Here is a 21850-nt window from a genome sequence, read left to right as displayed (position 1 = left end):
GACGAAGTACACTGCTGAGGGGAGCAGCGGGCGGGCCAGGAGAGGTCTGCCACGCCATGTGGTCACCTCCGGGGCAGGCGGGAATCGAACCCATGCGGAGGTGGCCTTAGCTTCTCAGTGCAGCGCTCTAACCTGCTGCACCACCAGGGAGGGCCCGGATAACTTAACACTTTTGACAATGAAGCTACATCCAAGAAATCATTTATCACTTAAATGGAAGGCCTCGTGATTAGGAAAATATAACACACATTTTACTAATAGTCTAGTAATCTTTAAGATGTTAAGGAGCCTCACAAAGTCTTTTTTGTTGCCATATTGAATTTCAGATGAAAGCTGTTGCTTCATCCATGCTTTAAAAAAATTCTGCAATATTTTAATTAAATTTAAATTTCATTAAATCATCAACCAGGTGGTTAATGTTGTCCTTTTTATATTGTTAGTGGAGATGATGTTTCAGTTAGTCAGTCAGATTATGTTCCAAGCTCTAATCAGTTATTCATTTAGCATCAGATCTATTGCAGTTGGCTGGCTTCTTTAATCAGTGGAGGGAGGACCACCGAGGGAGACTGTTACATGCAGTGCTCAGTGTGGGAAACAAACATGGGACTGTGCTGAATGGGGTGGTGGCTGGGTCCATGGCTTCAGCTGCTGGATGTGTGTCAGCAACTGTGTGCAGCTTTTGTCAGTGTCCTCAGGACCCTATCACCCATAGAGCTGCCTTTCCTACAGCCTTCCAAGGACTGACAGAGGGAGTGCACAAAGGCCTTCTCATTAGGGATCAGTGCAGGATGGGTCAGGCCTGTGTCAGTGTCAGTTTGACCTCTTCCTCCACAAGTGTGAATTCTTTTTTTTTAAAGATTTATTTATTTATACATATAGAACTGGGGTACAGGCCAGAGATGCAGAGGGTGAAAGGATTCACCAGGGACAGAGTAGGGAGCTCCTGTACCTCTGGCCTGTACCCCAGTTCTGTATGCATAAATAAATAAATCTTCAAGAAAATTACAGAATCCATCCATTGATGGGCATTTAGATGGTTTCCATACTTTAGCTCTTGTAAGTAAAACTGCAATGAACAGAAGGATGAATGGGTAAAAACGTGGTATTACATACGCTGTGCAATACTGTTGAGTTATGGAGAACACATGAAGCATTACCATGTGTGACAACATGTATGGCCCCTGAGCATAGTATGCTTAGTAAAGTAATTTAGATAGAGAAAGACAAACCCCAGCTGATTTTCACTCGTGTGGAAAATAAACAAACACACAAACAGAACAAAACCTAATCCTTAGATAGAGAGAGTAGAAGGGTGTTGGTACCAGAGAAGAGGAGGGGGCGGGTCAGACAGGCAAAGGGGCTGATTATACAGTGGAGGACAGAAAGTAAACTGCTGGGGGTGGGTGATCATAATGTAGAATTTATGATTGCTAAGATAGAACAAGCCTGAAACTTATGTAGTGATATAAACCAATGTTCCCTCCCCCAAAATTTTAAAAAGAATCCATGTTTTTGATCAGACCTTCCCCATGGGAGTGGTCTTCATATCTGCTTGGCTTCCACAGCCCCCATCATGGGTATACACTTGTTATTATCCTGTATGATGGCACAGTGGTCAGCTTATGATTTCCCACTTCTTATGGTCCAGCAGCAAACTGCTGAAAATCAAATAAAACTCATGGAGACTGGAATAGCCAATTGAACCAAAAATTTAAACTCTGATACATTAAAATCCATTCAGGTTATTTGTTTTTATTTATTTATGTGTAAAATACTTCCTTTCTATTTTTCAGATGTATTTCCATTTTTTTTGTGGAGTTCCAGACATACTTTGCTCAGGATTATGCACAAACAGCTTGGATCCATTCCATTGTAGACTGCATGACCATGCTCTGTGGTGAGTATTATTTACCAGGGACACACTGTTACTGACTACACTCAAATTGGATCTGACAGTGACCTTCCACTGTTTGTGATTATGAGTTTTCGTAAGTACAGGAAATGGTAAAAGGTGACATAAAGATTATATAAAAAGAAAAGATTGGTCCTATCTTCAGCCAGATCCAACCAGATGTGCACTTGGAATTAATGGTTTTGGTCAATGTCAGATGGAATGGATAGTGAATACCTTTGAAAGGATATGTAGATTTTGTTTTTTTCTATATAGGGAGAAGGTTTTGGACTCTAGTAATGTAAAAGGTCACTGGATACAAAGTGAGCCATTTCTATGTGACCTCCTTAAATGTAGGTCAAGATATGTGCTGCCTTTCAGCTCTTATTGTATTTCCTTGCCATGGGGTTAAAACATTGGCTCATGGATCTCATCATTTATCATGCATAAATCTTCATTCTTAGAGAAGTATTGGAAACTGATTGTATGGTGCAATCAAAAGATCAGCACATTCCCTATGGCTATTATTCCATCTAGGAAACCCCAACTGTGCTATTTAGGCCACCTACAGTGTCTGAAAGTTCTTGTAGTTGCTCAGTCCATCTTCACAGTAGAAGAAAAGTAACCTTGAGATTTTTCTTTTTATAAATGTCAAATTAAAGTTATTAAATTGGTGTCTTAGAGAGTTTTTGAGATTAGGTTAAATTGAAATGATTTATTTACAGACTAGGTCTGTTTAATTATTTCATTTAGATAAATCCTGAGTATTTTAGAACCCCATTCTCTCTCTCTCTCTCTTTACCAGTAAGACCATCATTTGGTTTTCAGGGTGACATAGTTGGTTGCAGACAAGATTGTATGAACACCTAAGAGAGCCATGTTTGTCTTTCTGTTATCTTTTGGAATATAATTTTAGGAATAAATGACCTTTAGTGGCCATGTGAAGCACTGAGATTATGCAACACTCATGCTATATAAAACATACTTAAATTCCCTGCAAAGACTGGAACCTGTTGTACCCAATTACCAGTCACCACTTGCTCACCTGTTGACTCAGAGCATGGACAGAGGTCACAGTATCACCTCCAGGACAGCCACGGGGGGAATATATCTGTCCTGTGATAAACAGAGTTTCAACATCCTGTGAATGTTGAGTTTGGTGTAAATTTGTCACTTTCCAATACCTATAGCAGCAGCAATCTGGAGAAATAGATATATTTTCATCCCTGATAGGCACTGTTTTAGACTGATGGGTAATTTTACACTGCACATTTGAATTGAGTGAGGCCCCAGTTTCAACCTGATCAATACAAAGATCATACTCCACAGATACCCAAAGAATTGGTTCTGCAGATGTTGTTACCAGGAGTAATGGTATTAGCATGAATTGTTCCTCAGAAAGAAATTCATAAGCTTTCCCCACTAACACCCCTGCAACCAGTCAGGGAGACCAAAGAACCACAGAAACAGGCTGAAAGAACTGTGCCCTCGGGGGTCAGGTGTCCTGAATTATACTTCTTGGTGGTCTTGGGCACATCATCTTCAATTGCTCGTTGGTCTCTTCCAACTTTAATTAAACTTTATGTCTGGAAGTTGGCATAACTCTGATAAATTGTTAAACTATCAACAGTAAAATGAGGCCAACCATAATGTCCATCAAACATTTTCCTAGATTTTCTGGGTACTGATTTCTCATTCACAGCATTTCCCAAGCCTGAAAGGAGTGGCAGATTGGAATTTATCTGTGATCTTTCTGGCCTCTTCCTATGTAACACGGCCAGCTCTACACTGCTGCCCTCTTTCCTTCTCCACCATTTAACTGTCATAATTACTGCTAACGGGGCCCTTCCTGGTGGTGCAACTGGTTAGGATGCAGCTCTGCAAGTGAGCTGCAGCTGTTTCACTGTGGGTTCGATCCCTGGCCTCGGAGGTGATCCACATGGTGCAGCAACTTCTCCTGTCTTGTCCACTGCTCTCCTCAGCAGTGTACTTCATTGATCTGCCTGTTCTTCTCCCTGCTCTGTCTCTGGTGAAGCCTCTCACCACCCCTGTACATCTGGCCTGTACCCCAGTGCTGTATGCATTAAATAAATCTTTAAAAAAATGATTGCTAACGGTGCCTGACTAAGACTATATGAAAATACAAGACACAGCTCTGCGCAAGGCACATGGCTTAAACAAAGCATCAGCCCACTGTTTAGAAAACCTCCCCTAGTTGTGGAATCATGACTCTACTGAAATATCAATGTGGCATGAACACTGGAATGCAAATCAGAAGACTTGATCTTAATTTCAGCTTTGCTACTTACTCTTCATGCAACTGTGCACAAGTTGTTTCCTGTCTGCAGTTTTGTCTGTAGAACGAGTGGGGTGGGTTTTATGCTTTAAAGTCCCATCAATTTTACTACTCGGCCAGTGCAATATCATAGTCTTCTGACAGTGCCCTCAAGCCTTTTAATTCATTATTTAATTATTTCTATTTTTTTTTTTTTTTTGTCTATAGCTCCACTTGGGAGTCTTATCAGCAACCACTTTTCCTGCCAAGTGGGAATCATTCTGGGTGGCTTGCTCGCATCCACTGGTCTCATCCTGGGCTCATTTGCCACCAGCCTGAAGCACCTCTACCTCACTCTTGGCATTCTTACAGGTAAGGATATTTTGTACCACTGTGTCATCCTGCCCCATTCAACAATTATCAAGGACATCAACAGAAAAGTAATGCATAAAAATGTGAACTTTGTTAGATCACAGTATTGCCAACCTGGCTTATGTCTATCTACCTGGCAGTTAAAACTGCTGGAAATGCTCTTGATTATACTACTGTAATGACAAAGCTTTACTGCTTTCATTCAGCTAAATAAGTGAGGTGGCAGTTGGCTTTCCCTCTGGTAGCAGAGCATGGCTGAGATTCTGTGTTCAGAAAGAACAAGACATTAGTTACGCACCCCTTTCAGAGCAGTCATTTCCCCAATGTCCTTGCTAAGACATTGCAAAACTATATTTGGTGGTATGGAGTCACTCTTGTTTTATAGTGGGTATCATTGTCCACTCTGGGGATTACAATTTTAAGAAGAAAGTCCCTGGCCCTCCCTGGTGGCTCAACAGGTTAAAGCACAGCACTAAGAAGCCAAAGCCACTTCAGTATGAGTTCGATCCCTGCCCTGGAGGTGACCCACATGGCGTGGCAGACCTCTCCTGACCCGCCTGCTGCTCCCCTCAGCAGTGTATTTCAGTGGATCTGCCTGTTCTGCTCCCCACTCTGTCTCTGGTGAATCCTCTCACTGCCCCTGCACCTCTGGCCTGTACCCCAGTTCTGTATGCAAAATAAATAAATCTTTAAAAAAAAGTCCCTTGTGAATATTACTGTACTAAATATTCTCCCTCAGTGTCCTAGAAGTATATTTCAGAGAACCAGAGTGACATTGTAGAAGAGAAGGAACACATGTGCTTTCCATGAGTCCCAGGTGTGGGGTCAAGGTGAAGTGGTTAGTGGGACTGGAGTAGCAGCTGCCCCATCTCAGAGGGGTGAGAGGAGGACAATTAACTCCTCTCTGGGTACTGTTCTCAGGGTAGCAAGAGCAGGCCACGAAAGGATATAATTGCACACTGAGGTTATAAATCTAGCTGTCAACTAAAAGTTGCGTCTGTCCCTGGTAACCCAAAGGGCCTGACAGGGTACCCTGTCCTGTCATTGCGGCTCACCAGGGCCTGGTGTTAGCACTGAGAGCCTCGTATCTAGGAAACCTAGTAAATTAGAACCACGTAATTAGAATTAAAATGACAATTTCTGCAGCTGGGAACAGGAGCTGAAAGTAGTTCTCCTTTTTCTTTGATAATTTTGATGCCACAAATTCCAGGTTTAGAGTCCTTCCGATTTTCTTGACCTAAAAAGAACAAGAGCTAAAAAATCTGCTTTCTGTTGACTTTAACGGATATTTTCCACTTACTCTGTTCATGTATAAAATGGGTATGATGTTGCCCAATTTCGTGAAATTACTCTGGAACTTTGATTGGGGCATATATACTATGTAAACTCAAGTTACAGAGTGGTCTAGATGATCAGAGTTGTGTCTTCAAAGGTAGCGAAAACTTTTGAGGTAATCTTCTGGCTAATTTAAGGTATTACGGATAATTGCCCTGATCTGAAATTTAGATTGTAGAATAGTTTTAAGTTCTTTATTTCATTTTGTTCAAGAAGTCACATTTCCTTAAGGAAATTTCTACTCAAGAAAAAGGCCTTGCTTATGCTGTCCTTTCTGAATTGTGGACGGCTGGCCAGGGTAAACTCAATTTCAGCTTGCTGTAGAAGACAGATTTAAAAGGGTTTAATAGGCTGATTCTCTTCAGTTCTAACACTTTTATTCTGAAATATTTTCTTCCCTCCCTCCCCTTCTCTCTCTCTTATTTTCTACCACTTCAGCTGCACCCACCGCCATCTTGCCTTGCCCCTCACCATAGACCGTTCCGCCTTCCCCTTCCTCCCGGGTCTCTCCTCTCCCCTCTTGGTGTCTCAGTTCTGTTATCAGCCGCCAGGGGTCAGCTTTTCAGCTGAAATCTTTTCTTTCATTGTTGTCCACGGTACTCACAGCGCTCTCTTCATCCCCAGGTCTTGGATTTGCACTTTGTTACTCTCCAGCTATCGCCATGGTCGGCAAATATTTCAGAAGACGGAAAGCCCTTGCGTATGGAATCGCCATGTCAGGAAGTGGGATTGGCACCTTCATCCTGGCCCCCGTGGTTCAGCTCCTCATCGAACAATTTTCCTGGCGGGGAGCACTACTCATCCTCGGGGGCTTTGTTTTGAATCTCTGCGTTTGCGGGGCCTTGATGCGGCCAATTACTATTAAAGAGGAGCGGCTAAGGCCGGAACAGAGTCAAGCCTGCCCAGCTCAGAAGCAAGACTGTAAGCAGGAGTCTCCCTGTTCAACGTTGACCAAAGCATGGACCCAGCCCCGCCTTTGTTGCTCCTTACAGCAGGAATACAGTTTTTTGCTGCTGTCAGACTTCGTGGTGTTAGCCATCTCTGTTCTGTTTATGGCTTATGGCTGCAGCCCTCTCTTTGTGTACCTGGTGCCTTACGCTTTGAGTGTTGGAGTGAGTCACCAGCAAGCTGCTTTTCTAATGTCCATGCTTGGGGTGATTGACATTATTGGCAATATCACGTTTGGATGGCTAACCGACAGGAGGTAAAATCTGCGAAACCACAATGGGTTCCCTGCTAGGGGACTTTTTAATCTTTAAGTATCCCCTCATCTCCTCATCCTATTGGATGTTAACAAGTCTTCAGTACCTGAAGGCAACTCCCTTGCTGGTCCTGCTAGTCAGAGGCTAGCAAAATTTTTCTGTGCAGGGCCAGAGAATAAACATTTTTGGCTCTGTGGGCACCGTACGCTGGCAAGCACCTGACGCTGCTGTTGTGGCACAAAAGCAGCCACAGAGAGTGAAAGGTGTGAGTGGCCACATACCAGTAAGACTTCTTTTATGGACACTGACATTTGAATTTCTCATAGAGTCTTTACATGTTGCAAAGTTTTATTCTTTTACTTTATTCCCCAGCCATTCACAAAATAGCAAAGTCATTCTTAGTTCACAGTGAGTACAGACCAGCAGATGGGCTGGGTTTGGCTTTTGTCAGCCCCTCTTCTAGATGGTTTGGCCTGGTGGGTATGTCAGAATTGCAGAGGCCTGCAGTAACTAAAAGTTCTGGGGAGAGATTAATTCCATCCTAAGTCAGTTCTCAGGTAAGATGACTTCTGGCTGGGTATTGTGTGCAGTTTCTTTTGAAAAACCCCAGAGACTATCAGTGGAAAGAAGAACAAAAGCCAGTTCAGGCAAGGGAATCAGGTGCAATAAAAATGCATTATCTGTAGTAACTTATTAATGCTTGCCAGTGCAAATAGTCAATCATTTCATTATCATTTTAATCTTAGAAACCAAAACTATAAGAACTGCACTAAGTAGTTTTTTTCTTCAGCATGTCTGTTTGGGTTGAAGAGAACAAGCCCTTCTTATTCCCTTAAGTGATGTTCTCTTCACACTTGAGCTGTGACCCGGACCAGCTGGTTCCTCACACTATGTCCTTAGTAATTAATTAGGCTCCATCTGCTGTTCTTTAGCTTTATGAATACACAATTTAGGATTTAGTCTACGTGGTTAATGGCTACAGAAGAAGGAAGAGAGCAAGGGGTGTGTCCACAATCAAATAACTCAACAAGGACCGGCGTGGTGTGGGTCTGATGGTGGGCTTTCCAATCTGAGATATACAAAATCTAAGTTCTTGTGCTGACTCTATCCCTTATTGTCTCTGTCATCTGGGAAAACTCTCTTAATCCTCAAGGGTCTTCATCTGTAAAATAGGCTTGTGCAACATTTACCTGTTAGTCTTGTACCATTTTCTTTTTTTTAAAAAGATTTATTTATTTATACAGGACTGGGGTACAGGCCAGAGATGCGGAGGGTGAGAGGATTCACCAGGGACAGAGTGGGGAGCAGAACAGGCAGATCGACAGAGTACACTGCTGAGGGGAGCAGCGGGCGGGTCAGGAGAGGTCTGCCGCGCCATGTGGATCTCCTCCGGGGCAGGCGGGAATCGAACTCATGTGGAAATGACTTAAGCTTCTTAATGCAGTGCTTTAACCCGCTGCGCCACCAGGGAGGGCCAGTCTTGGCCCTTTTTCTAAGGCTCAAATGGGACTGTGGACAGACAAATGAAAAGCACAAACTCCTGGTGCTGATGTTATATAGTCTCTGAAATCATTGTTATCGCAGTTGGGTTTGGAGTTACTGAGTAACTCCAAAAAGAACCCTTCGGTAGGTCTTGATGTCAGACTTCGTCCTCTTCCCCTTAGTAGGCCTCCTTGGATTTCTGAGCATGTCTGATGTGCCAGGTACTAACGGATGACGTAGCTAAAGGCATCCAGCATGGTGGACTGCTAGGAAAATTAGTCCACTGATACTCTACATGTTATTTCACAACTCTCTTTTAAGTGACCCTCTGAGATAGGTAACACTCCCATTATGGCTAAATAAATGGAAGATAGACTTATGCAAGTAGTTAGATGATAAAACTGAGTTGAAAGTCCTATATTTCTAATTTTAGGGTATATATTATTTTCTAGCATACTTTGTTTTGGGAAATAAATTCTTGGATTTGTATAGACAAAAAGAAATACAGGCAGATAGACAACATAAGTAACACATAATGGGGAAGCCGCCTGGAGAAATCACCGCGATGCTAACTGCTGCATGGCCACGGTTTTGAAGCTGACAGGTCCCGGGGATCCCACACTCATCCTTGTTCCTCAAATCCACAGGTGTCTGAAGAACTACCAGTGTGTTTGCTACCTCTTCGCCGTGGGACTAGATGGGCTCTGTTATCTCTGTCTCCCGATGCTTCAGAGTTTCCCCCTGCTTGTGCCTTTCTCTTGTACCTTTGGCTACTTTGACGGTGCCTACGTGACTTTGATCCCCGTAGTGACGGCAGAAATCGTGGGGACCACCTCATTGTCGTCAGCACTCGGCGTGGTGTACTTCCTTCATGCGGTGCCGTATTTGGTGAGCCCGCCCATTGCAGGTAAGTTTCTAGAGAGAATTCCTGTCCTTCTCTTTGTTGCATTGATATGGAAACCGTGAACGCTCATGCAGACAATGAGTTTTGGTTGTAAGTTGAGGAAGAGTGAAGGAAGGAGGGATGCAAGGCCACCGAAACATCATGATCTCACCTATAGCCATGTTCTGATCTCTCAATCAAGTGGAGACCTGTGTCTATCTGGAACGAGGAAATTCCAATTTGGGGTCTTGATTTTATTCTACACTAATAATGGTAACAATAGAGTGAAGCAGCTGTTCATACTTTCAAATTAGTCGCATATATTCAGAGGGAAGCCTGGTGGGTGTACAGTATTTCACTGGCAACAGTGGGCCATGAGGCTGACGTAATAGGTACTGGTGTCCCAGTGGGGTATCTTGAGGCCAGCCAAAGGAGTTGGGGCCCTATATTCTTCAGAAACTATTGGTGGTATAGTTTTTATGCTAAGAGGTATTGTGGTAAAGGGTATTTTTTTTTTTTAATTTTGATGTAGCAATTAATCTGGAACTATAGGGAAGAAATAGGATTCCATGCTAATAGTTTAGGAACAGTCTGATAAAGTCCTGAACTAGGGCTTTACAGCAGAAATGGGAATGAACTCTGGGGGTGAGGGGACAGTTTTGGGAAAAGACAATGAATTTAGCATCTGGGGATGATTGAGTGAAAGAAGTCAAAGATAACTCAGAAAATAATGACCTGATTGGAAGAAATAAGTTGGCAAAAGTAGTTTTGCCAGAAACAATAATAACTTTAGTGTTTTTACATACTCAGATCTGAACTACCCACTGAAATGTTCAATAGAACTGTTTCAAGATGAAATCTAAGCTTTAGAGGGAGGTCAGATTTGGGAATCATCACATAAAGCATATAGAACGTTATAAACTTTAAGTTGCATTTGAAATTTAAAGCATGATTAAACCAGTAATTCTACAAATATTTATTGCTGTATACGCCAACATGGTTATCTGGCTTTGTCAGCATAGCAATGAACAGGTCAGAACTGGTTTCTCCTTCCAGAGAATGCAGTCTAGAGCAGTGTCTCTCAGCGACGTGATGGAACACTTGCATCAGGACTCAGAAACCCCCAAGGTTTTTGTTAAAATGCACATTCCTTGTCCTCCTTACTGTGATCTGAATTCAGCGGGGTGTGTACATTCCCATCTGTTTTCTGATGATGGTCGTGCACATTAAAGACAGAATAATTGGTCCAGATGATTCCCTCGTAAAGTAAAGCTCAGAGAATGAAGGTCTCTGTCGATAGGCAAAAGAGAAATGAGCTAAACATTTAACTAGGAGGTAGAAAGAGATTTTTTTTTTTTAAAAAGGCAGGATTTCTTAGTTGCTGTTGTGAATAGGTAGTTTACAGTAATTTCCAAATTCCAGCATTTGCTAAAGCCAGGAGACACTGGTCACTTAAATGTTGCAGATAGAATTTCCCGAGCAGTTAAAACTCCTCAGTACAGAACTATATGTTTAGTGCTTTATTTTTGAAAACTGCACTTGAAATGTACTCACACCCTCCCTTTATAGTCAATTATTGTCTTTACCTCCCTTCAAGAGCCATATAATTCTGTTAAAAAAAGTCACAAGTCATAAATGGAACTGAGTTTCCCAGATCCTTTTCTCAATCTGTGGCTTTTGTTTGGCAATCAGATATTCCCATTACCAGGTATCAGAGGATTAGAAGGTGAATTCTTATTGTAATAGTTCTTTTACCTAATTAACTTTTAAAATGTAACTCGCAGTATCTTCTGTTTGTTGCTACAGGAACACATAAGGAAATCATACAATGAAATGTTAGAGAGTAGTTTGGAATGCTGGAAACTTTGTGGGGCTTATTACAATGTCTGCTTGCCATTTTTGATTAGGGGAGAAGCCACATGCTTCTCTGATGAATATTTTTTTGGCATTATGTAAAGTTTGGCATTATGTAAATTTTTAAGAACTTTTAAATCACAATACAATTGTTTGCCAAGGTCTAATTTTATTCCATTTGACTCTCTGTTGTCAAATGGACATAGCATATGCCCTGCAGTGCTTAAAAATTTAGACCTATTGTAAATAGTGCTGCAATAAACTTAGGGCTGCATGTACCCTTTTGATTTAATGTTTTTTGTGTCCTTTGGGTGGATCCCTAGGATTGGAATATCAGGTCAAATGGCAGCTTCACTTTTAGTAGTCTGAGGAATCGTCATAGAGCTTTCCATAGTGGTTCCACCAGTTTGCACTCCCAACAGCAGTGTAGGAGCATTTTTCACCACATCCTGGCCAACATTTGTGGTTGTTAGTTTTTTTTTTTTTTGATATGGGCCTTTCTTACTGGTGTAAGATGGTATCTCATTATAATTTTGATTTGCATTTCCCTGATCCTTATGGGATGTTGAACATTTTTTCATGTGCCTGTTGGTCATTGCAATTCCTCTTTGGAGAAGTCTTTTAAGTATTCCTGCCCATTTCTTGACTGGATTGCTTGCTTTCTTTTTGTTGATTCATGTGAGTTCTTTGTATGTCTTTGTGATCAGTCCCTTATCCATTGTATGTAGTGCAAAGATGTTTTCCCAGTCAGTAGGGTATCTCTTTGTTTCAGTTAATGTCTCTTTTGCTGTGTAAAGCTTTTTGGTTTGATGTAGTCCATGTGTTTATCTTTTCCTTCATTTTCTTTGCTTTGGGTGATGAGTCTTTAAAGACTTTATTGCATGTTTAACCTATATTTTCTTCCATATTTTTTATGGTTTCAAGTCCTATGCCCAACTCTTTTACTCATTTTGAAATAGAAAATAAGAATGGATAAGGGAGGAAGACTTTTGAGAATACCTTTCATATAGTTTTGACTTTTACTATATGCAAAAAATGTGTTAAATCAATGAGGCAATACTGAATACAAAAACAAATGAACCTAAATGCTTATCAAATAGGTGACATGGAGATATTTTATGGATAAACTATTGTATGGGAAAAACTAAAACAAAAAAAATTAGACCTAGAATAGATACTGATGTTAATTTGTTGTAACTGGAGATATGATAGCAGGATTATACCTTCTGAAGTCAACATTTGCAATTTCTAAAATGATCCAGAATTTCTATTTTCAAGCTGGATGGCTGGATCCAAATGAACACTCCACTTTGCCCAGAAACATGTGGTGTTACAGTGCACAGGTGTTGGGAATACTTCTAGGATTCTGTGTGATCTGATTTTCTCAACACCCTGATAACTGGTCCCAACAGCAATCATTTGAATGATACTGTTTTTATCTTTCCTATGACATGCTACAGGATTAATATAATTACCCATTATCATGTGCAATTAAGAGTATGACATTCTTCTCAGAATCTGACATAACAGCAGTCCATTTTAGAAGTGAAAATAGTAATGGCGGTGCTAGCAACCTGTTGTGATTATCCTTGTAGTTGTCAGCTGTGAATAATTGAATTTTTGCTGCAACAATATAACTCTACTACTACTTATTCCAGGGTGGCTGGTGGACATGACTGGCAGCTACACTGCAGCATTTCTTCTCTGTGGCTTTTCAATGATATTTAGTTCTGTGCTGCTTGGCTTTGTTAGACTTGTAAAGAAGATGAAAAAACCCCAGCTGCAGCTCATTGCCAAAGAATCTGATCCCAAGCTGCAGCTATGGACCAATGGCTCGGAGGCTTTTTCTGTAGCAAGAGAATTAGATCAAAAAAACGGGGACTCTGTGGTTGCGGCAGTGTCTGGCTACAACCCCACATGACCATGGCCGTGAGTGAGCGTGGGAACGAATCTTCAGGGATGAGAGAGGTGGGATCATGTTTCTGAACACATTTGTACATGCTTTCAAGCATTTTATTTTGCAGAAGCATTGCTTTTCAAGAAAATCATTATTTTGTTAACATGCCTAATGGTGAAAGTAGCAAATAACAAAGTAAGTTGACTGGCTCAGAGTTTCCTCATTTGGGGTTTGGATTCACAATTTAACTCGCACCTTTTTGACGATGAGCTTCACTTCATGGAGGAAATGAAGACGTAACTGCTGTTGTCAAGTGGTCATTAGATGCTGCTTCAAGATTCGACTGAAGTAGATGACCCTGGGCTGTCTTAAACTCTCTGCCTCACTATCTTCCCTGCTCCATTAGGAGGTGAAAGGAAACACTAACATGAGTTTTGTTACTTAATCAGGCTGTTCTCAGAAGGAGAATGAGCTTGGCTGTGGTACTGGAAGGAAAAGCTGCCTAAACCTTTCTGTAGTGGAGTTTCTCATTAGCGACTATTTAATTTTTTTTTCTTTTCCCACTTGTTTTTCTTTCCTTTCCCTCTTATTCTTCCCTCTTCTTATTGCCAGCCTTTCCTCTGCCAGTGGGTAGATACCACTTTGAGACTCCAAAGAATCATGGACTACTATGGCTGAAGTAAGCCTTAAGGCTTGGCTGGTAAGATCGTCCTTAAAAGTTGTCCCCTGGAAACTGCAAATGCATTTCCTAAGACTGTGCCCTTGGTGTTAACCTTTGTGACCATTTCATATCGTACTTACTCTAAATTAAGGCAAATGTAGTGAGTCCCAAAGGCAACTTCTCAGTTTTACCTGTAATGTTGACACCAATACTTCCCGTATTTTTCATTAGAAATAAAGCTCTGATTTAAATTGTAGACACATTCCTGTTACGAACACAAAAATGTTGGCTATCTTCCAACCAGGCAGGGATTCAGTTCTTGAAACAGGTCTCTGGTGAGTGTTTGCGTTTTTTTAAAAAATCAGACAGTTAGGTTTATCATTAACCCAAAACAAGACATGTGTGATTTTGCCTGAAGAAAGGTGAGACTCCTTTCTGCTTGTGTTACTCATGGTTCCATTGTCCACTGGTCTTCATCTTTTTGCTGGATAATCATTGAAAACTTGGTGGACTTTTTCAGCTGAATGAGAAGGCTTCAGGGCTTGGCCTGCGAATCCTAAACCCTCTCGTTAAAGTGTAGCTTTGGTCAGGGACAATGCTCACAAACCTTAACTCTTCGGATTAGACTAATCTCTTCTATTCTAAGTGCTCAACTTTTCCAGGTTTGGGGTATGTTCTGTCATAGGGTGTGGAGAGAACAGAGAAAGGCAATCCCCAGTATGTCTCCAACCACTTTAAGTCCACAGAATTATAAATCTAAGTCACAACTCTTGTCACACCCATGAATAGGGATTTGTGATACAATTGAATGGATTTTCATTATTCAAAATTTAAAATCTTCATCTCAAGGAAAGATTTTGACCCTAAAGGCTATTGACTTCTCTATCACCCAGGAGGCCTCACAAATGCTTTCACACCTTCCAGGGGTACCCTGAGGAAAGACACAGCCGGGAGGAAGAGCCTGGGCCAATTGTTCATGTTCAGCTAGAGTTTTGTCTATAACTGTATTATTTCATGAAATTACATGTTAATACATTGTGTTCAGAATGAAATACTGACTTGATTTGGTGGGAGAAAACTGTATGTACTATTTCACAGTTGTTTCCCCCTAAAAATTTGAATGCTCCTTTTTAGTTTAAACATAGTTTGAGAATTTAGTTTTGAATCTATTTACTTTGTCATTTACAATTTAAATATAAAGTTTGAAAATATTTGTAAGAAGTCAAAGTTAAAATGAAGTTATATGTGTTCGGAGTAACAATTTCATGTCATTCATTTTTCAACAGTGTCAGTAACATTTAAGTGTCATTCTTAAATCTTAGAATCCAAAGAGTTTTTGAATATGACTATTATAAATATTATACATACTTTTTCCTATTGATGATCACAGTAAAATTTTGTGTGTTTCTGCAATTTAAGTTCTCTGAGTTATAAATATCCATGAAAAATACACATAGAGATCAGAACTTCTAAAAAATTGTATAAGATATTTAGGATAGTTTGACTTTATACTGTCATAAATTTATACTTTTCTTTTGGGAGCAGGACTTTTAGTAAGGAAAATGTAAATCTTTGAGTCTACCATTGTCATCTACATAAAATTCTACTGTTAAGATTCCATGTGCTTGTACTGTTTATTTAAAAACGTATGGGAACAAAATGGTGGTGAGATGATTCTGCATATTAAATTTGTATCTAAATTAAATTTTTAAAATTTATATTATTTATGTCTCCACTTTGAATAGAAAAGCAAAAGAAACTTCTGTAGAGACACTGAACCGTCAAGCCTTTTCCTGCCCAGATTGTGGTTTCACTAGTGGATCAGATACTTACTTCCTTATTAAGGAAATAATGTTATTTTCTTAATAAGGAAATATTATTTTCTTAATAAGGAAATAATAAATATTTATCTTAATAAGGAAATTTCAAAAGCATAATAAAGTGAATTTCTAATTGTGTTTGGAAAACCCTTTTTGCTATGCACAACAGGTTTGGATTAGATGATGTGTGGGCCTGTCTGGGTCATGCTAAGTTGTAGTTGGCATATAAAGATATGATATGCAATCAAATAATTTACAAAAATCAGCCATTTATGGAGGACTTCTAATGTGTTAGCTGCTGTGTATGCACATCCTGTACACTGTTATGTTCAGTCTCCGTAATAACCTCCGTAATATTACTGTCCTCATTTCATACATGTGGAAACTGAGGCACCAGGCCCCACAGCACGTGTTGCAGCAGCCACTGCACACGAGGGCCTCAAGTGCAACCTCTGGAACTAGGCAGCTTTTTGATGCTGGAGCCCAGAGCCTGCCTTTAGTGGCTACTTGGAGCCTCCTCAAGAAGCCACTTAGAAACAACCATCTTGTGCTGTTAAACTGCTTTGGTTATGTTTCCCACTTCCAATTAGTATAGATAGGAAGGCTCTAGGTTGGAAATTTCAAAGAACTTTCTCAAGAGTTTGATTTTAGAAAGGTCAGTCCTTACAGGCATTTAATTTGCTATCTGTGATTCAAGTTTCTCTCGGGAAGTATTTGTGTTATCCCAAAAGTGACTTCCACTTTTGCATACCAAAGTCATGCTTTCTTAATAGGACTTGAGTTCTTTCTGAAGTGTCTGTACCATTGGCAGTAGTGATGATGATAGGAATATCTGATTGGCATTTATTTTCCTGTTCCCCATGGGTCTAGTTCTGAAATTGCATTTTGAGATGGAATAGTAGCAATTCAAAATAAAGAGCTGAGTTTCTCTTCTCACACTTCAAAGTTGGAGTCTTGTTTGTGTGTGTGTGTCTTCTCACTACACAATAGATTCATTTTTCCTCTGGATTTTTCTGTATGTTGCTCCCAGTGAAAAATGACTGGGTTTTGCCACATAACACAGAGAAATGTTGGGTGGAGAGAACAGGAAACTAATAGTGATTAAAAGACTGACATTTAAAACAAAACTCTTGGGCCCTCCCTGGTGGCACATCGGGTTAAAGCACTGCACTAAGAAGCTTAAGCCACTTTTGCATGAGTTTGATCCCTGCCTGCCCCGGAGGAGATCCACATGGCACGGCAGATCTCTCCTGACCGGCCCGCTGCTCCCCTCAGCAATGTACTTCGTTGATCTGCCTGTTCTGCTCCCAACTCTGTCTCTGGTGCAACACCTCACCCTCCGCATCTCTGGCCTGTACCCCAGTGCTATATGAATGAATAAATAAATCTTTAAAAACAAAACAAAACAAAACTCTCTATTATGGAACTTTCCAAACAGATTCAAAAGTAGAAAGAAAAATGAAAGAGGCTTGTACCCATCTACCAGCACCTACAATTACACACGATTTCCCTGTCCCTGGCTGAAGCTATTTGAAGTATGTTGACAGGACTTGTCTTCTTTTAGCTGTCAAGCTGTCTTGACCTTGACAAGAAGAATTTGTTTATGCTGCTGAGGCTATGGGTGATGGTTGGTGCCTCTAAGGGTCCATTACAAAGTGATTGGGCCCCTTTCTAGCTTGGGCTTTGGATGTCTGAATTATAAATTAAAACTCTTCTCCTTTTCCCCCACCCCTCCATGCATCTGCCTATTTGAAATTTAAGGATGAATCAAGTAAATGAAAATTGATTTTAAATTCTGGGTGACAGTGGTCATTATTACTCTTATATATGTACTGGAGGTCTCTTTGAGGGGCCTGAGAATTAGTGTTTGGCTAAAATAAAATAAAAAGCACTTATTTTGGGGCACTTATTTTTGGATTAAAGTGAAGCACTGTGAAGCTGGCCTCAGCTGCTGAAGCCAGAGTTTGATCCGCAGCCAGCATCCCCTCCTGCCCTCTGCTCCCCTCAGCAGTGTACTTTGTAGATCTTCCTGTTTTGTTCCTACTCTGTCTTTGATGAATCCTCTCACCCCCCTCACCTCTGGCCTGTACCCCAGTTCTTGTATACATAAATAAATGAATCTTTAAAAAAACACTTTGTTTTTGAGGTGGTTAGTAGTGGGTCCACTTATTTGATTTGTCTTAAAAGATAGTCAGTGTGGTATTTTAAAGTGGAGTCCTTTTAAAGTTTCCCATAAATTGTTTTATGATGGCAGATAAGTCCTTTTTCACTAACAGGTGGGGTCCTCAGCTTAGGAAAGTGGGTCCCAGTTCTCATTTTCAGAGAGCTATTTTATAACTGCGTGTGGACAGAGTGTGGGTGTGGTTTAGGGTAGGGAAGAAGTTGGGAAAGGGATGCGTGGTTACCTGGACTTCTAGTAGACACCTCAGGGCTTTGGGTTCCGAGTTTGCCACCCCTGTCCAACCAGAGGTGGAAGAACATGAGCACCTGGTGCTCTCCCTGGTGGCGCAATCCATTAGAGCACCGCACTGTGAAGCTCTCTGCAGCCAGGGCAGCATGAGTTCAATTCCCGGCCAGGGAGGTGACCTATATGGCATGGCAGACCTCTCCTGACCCTCCTGCTGCTCCCTCAGTAGTGTACTTCATATATCTGCCTGTTTTGCTCCCCACTCTGTCTCTGGTGAGTCTTCTCACAGACCCCCTCACCCCCAACCACACCTCTGGGCTGTAACTCATTCTTTTATGCATAAATAAATAAACCTCAAAAAAAAATTTTTTTGGCACCTGGCCACAGTTCAAAAGGGGGAGGGAAAAACATTCTTCATCACAAAAGTTTCAGGTTCTGGCTGACATTCAGGACACACTAGACTATAGCTGACGAGATGGTTCAGGGCACAGCTCCTGCTAAACTGGACTTTCTCACTCTACTGAGAAGTCTTGTCCTGGCAGTTCCTCAGGGTATTTTCTACTTGTTGACCCCTCGGTATAATCACTTTGCACCCAGTTTAAATGTGACTTTCCTGGAGTCCTTCTTCAACTGCTGCCCGAATCGAAATTATATCCCTCACTATTGCACCCACAGATTCCTTGCTTTCATTGCACCCTGGTCTTTTCCTGCAAACATTATTTAATTTTAATGTCACAGTCATCACATATTTATTGTAAAATGTTATCTCCTCCACAAAACTGTAACAGACACAGGTTTCATGGACTCCACCTCCACTCCAGATACTGGAACTCCAAATCCCATCTACACCAAGGAGAAGCACGCTGGGACGTGAGGGCGGAGCTGAGCAGCCAGGTTAGGATAAAACCGGACATGTGGGCTTAGGGGCTCTCTTGGCCTGATGGTTCGTGGCTGGTCGTTCTGGCTCTTGATCCGTTTTCAGCGTGCTGGTGGAGTCCAGGTCTGCAGAACTGGTGGGATAGTCTAGTTAACTCGTATTTCTTTTTTCCCCCTGAGTTGTTCCTTTACCTTTCTCCTTGTAAATAAACCCATTATTGAACCTTTTTGTGTGTGTCTGCAGTACGATTAAATATTAAGCGCACAGGTGCGGACCCACAGACAGGCAACCCAGTTTACACTGAGGTGCCCTGTAACAAAACCACAAGCTTTTTGAGGACAGCGGTCATGTAGACATATTTACCACTGAGGCTGGTGCCTATCACATAGTGGGGACTCAACACATATTTGGTGAATGGATAAATGACTGATAAGAACAAAAGAATATGTGAATGGAAAAAGGATGCATGAAGAAATTGCAGAGAAGAATTGTAACACAGCAAGGATGGAGCTGATGGGAGGGTTGGGCTTGCTGAAGTTGCTCTTGCACCCACAATGGACAAGTTATGTTAGAAATTTCCATTGAGCTTCAAGGGGACCTTGATGGGAGGTGTCATGTGACCAACAGGTGCTACAGTGTGTTGAGTAGCATGGGGCAGGTTGGGGGTGGGAATAAGGGTGGGAATAAGGGTGGCAAAGAGCAGACTTAGTAGAAAAAAATAAAACTTTTGATTTTGAGGACTAAATTGAAAAATGATAATCACTTCAACCCAGACAGACTTAATTAAAGAACTCTGTTGTACTTAAGGAGCACAGGTCTGCGGATGGACCCCTCCTCACACAGGGGAGCCCTGAACTGAGGAAAGGGTGGAGCATGTGTTTCTCATGCTTGAAAGGATGGGTTTTCATTGGCAGGCACTGTAACAGGGTGGTCCCTAGGAAAAGGGGAAGTTCCAGGTTCCCTGCCCCTCTCAGAAGTAGGGTGGAGCTGAGAAGAGAAAAAAAAAAAAAAAAGAAAGAGAAGGAATCTGAGAGGAAGGCAACAGGATGGAGAGCCAGAAGGAGCCCTGAGGAAGCCACATGGAGCAGAGAGCATGTGATGAAGAAACCGTGCTTGTTTCTTGGCCCTGGTCTGGTGAAAGAGATGTGGGTGAGAGACTCGTGGGGAGGTGACTATGGCAGAGTTTATATTGATTTTGACTTTGCTCTTTCCCTCCCAGACTTGTCTGGCCATGTCTGACCCTTTTCTATGGGTCCCTGCCAGAAGGTGCTTTAGTCTTGCCGTGGGCTTCAGGCCTCGCTTTGGGCCAATCCCTTTTGGGTGGACTTTTACCCACGAGGGGATGGGTAACTTCAGGTGTTTGATTTAGAAATCATATTCTTTGTCTTACTCACTGTATTAAAGTCCCTTTTCATTAAAGTCTTATATGTTTTGTCTTGATGCGGTAGATGGCAGAACCTATTTAGAGCAGGCAGGTTTGGGGGTTCAGTGGTGCCCCTCTCCCTGCCCTGTACCAGCACTATCCAAGCTGCTTGAGTTTACATGAAAAGTTTACACTAGGAGCAGAAGTCCCTGCAGGACCAGAGTCTTTTGTTCCTGCCTGTGACAGTCCCTAGTAACAAGGCACTACTAAAAATTAGCATGTTGGCAAACACTTTTAAGAGCTGGTAAGAATAGTTAATCAATAAACAACTATTGAGACCTCATCCGAAAATGTAACAGATGATTAGGAATTAAAAATAGCACCCCCCACCCTGATCTGAAGGTTACTGCCTGTTGGCAAACTGAAATGTATGCAGGTGAGAACACCTCCAAGTTATTAAATGCTGACCTGAGGCTAAGGGCGCTGCATCCTCTGGGGACCCCTGAGGTAAGTCTGAGGAACCCAGCTTTTGGGTTAAAGAGGTTGGACTCAGTTTCCAGTTTTGTTTTTTTTTTAAAGATTTATTTATTTGTGCATACAGAACTGGGGTACAGGCCAGAGGCTCAGGGGCGGTGAGAGGCTTCACCAGAGACAGAGTGGGGAGCAGAACAGGCAGATGGACGAAGGACACTGCTGAGGGGAGCAGTGGGCGGGTCAGGAGAGGCCTGCCACGCCAGGCCATGTGGTCACCTCCGGGGGCAGGCGGGGATCGAGCTCATGCGAAGCGGCTTTAGATTCTCAGTGCTGCGCTTTAACCCGCTGTGCCACCAGGGAGGGCCCTCTCAGTTTCTAGTTTTTCAGGGGAAGAAGCCAGGTGTGGGGCAGCCACTTTGGGTGGCTCCCTGAGGCTCCCCTGGACACCAAGGCCAATGCAGAAACCAGCTGACACTGATTTCAACTTGCTCTGGTGAAGATTTCCTGGGCCTTCCAGGGTTGCAAAGATCTTGTTTTGAATTTGGCCTTTTAAAATGAAAGTCAGAAGTGTCAGGGCATGGAGTTCTACTTCTATATTTATAACAGGGTGGTCCCCAGCAAAAGGGGAAGTTCCAAGTTCCCTGCCCCACCCAGAAGGAGGGTGGAGCTGAGCAGAGAAAAAGAAGAGAAGAGAAGGAACCTGAGAGGAAGGAAGCAGGATGGAGAGCCAGAAGGAGCCCTGAGGAAGCCACATGGAGCAGCAAGCATGTGATGAAGAAACTGTGCTTGTTTCTTGGCCCTGGACTGGTTGAAAGAGATGTGGGTGAGATACCTGTAGGGAGGTGACTATGGCAGTGTTTTATCTTGATTTTGATTTTGCTCTTTTCTTCCCAGACTTGTCTGGCCATGTCTGACCCTTTTCTGTGGGCCCCGGCTAGAAGGTGCTTTAGGCTTGTGGTGGATTTTCAGGCCTTGCTTTGGGCCAGTCCCTTTTGGGTGGACTTTTACCCATGAGGGAATGGGTAACTTCAGGTGTTTGATTTAGAAAGTATATTCT

At 42.0% G+C, this 21850-nt stretch overlaps 1 protein-coding gene across 1 annotated transcript in view; it reads left to right on the top strand.

Annotated features, from left to right (window-relative positions):
* The window catches only part of SLC16A12 (solute carrier family 16, member 12), an 84560-nt gene extending 67958 nt beyond the window's left edge, over positions 1–16602 (top strand). Inside the window, exons 3-7 of the mRNA XM_004681090.2 lie at positions 1794–1897; positions 4395–4538; positions 6498–7077; positions 9205–9464; positions 12953–16602. Of these exons, the coding sequence (XP_004681147.2) occupies positions 1794–1897; positions 4395–4538; positions 6498–7077; positions 9205–9464; positions 12953–13215 (1351 nt within the window). The 3' untranslated portion in view covers positions 13216–16602. The remainder of the gene's footprint in view (positions 1–1793; positions 1898–4394; positions 4539–6497; positions 7078–9204; positions 9465–12952) is intronic.
* The last annotated feature ends 5248 nt before the right edge of the window (positions 16603–21850 follow it).

Source organism: Condylura cristata, unplaced genomic scaffold (assembly GCF_000260355.1).
Source record: "Condylura cristata isolate star-nosed mole 26May11 unplaced genomic scaffold, ConCri1.0 scaffold00011, whole genome shotgun sequence".
Lineage (NCBI taxonomy): Eukaryota > Metazoa > Chordata > Mammalia > Eulipotyphla > Talpidae > Condylura > Condylura cristata.
The sequence above is the reverse complement of the archived record's forward strand: the minus strand, read 5'-3'. Positions and strand labels throughout refer to the sequence as shown.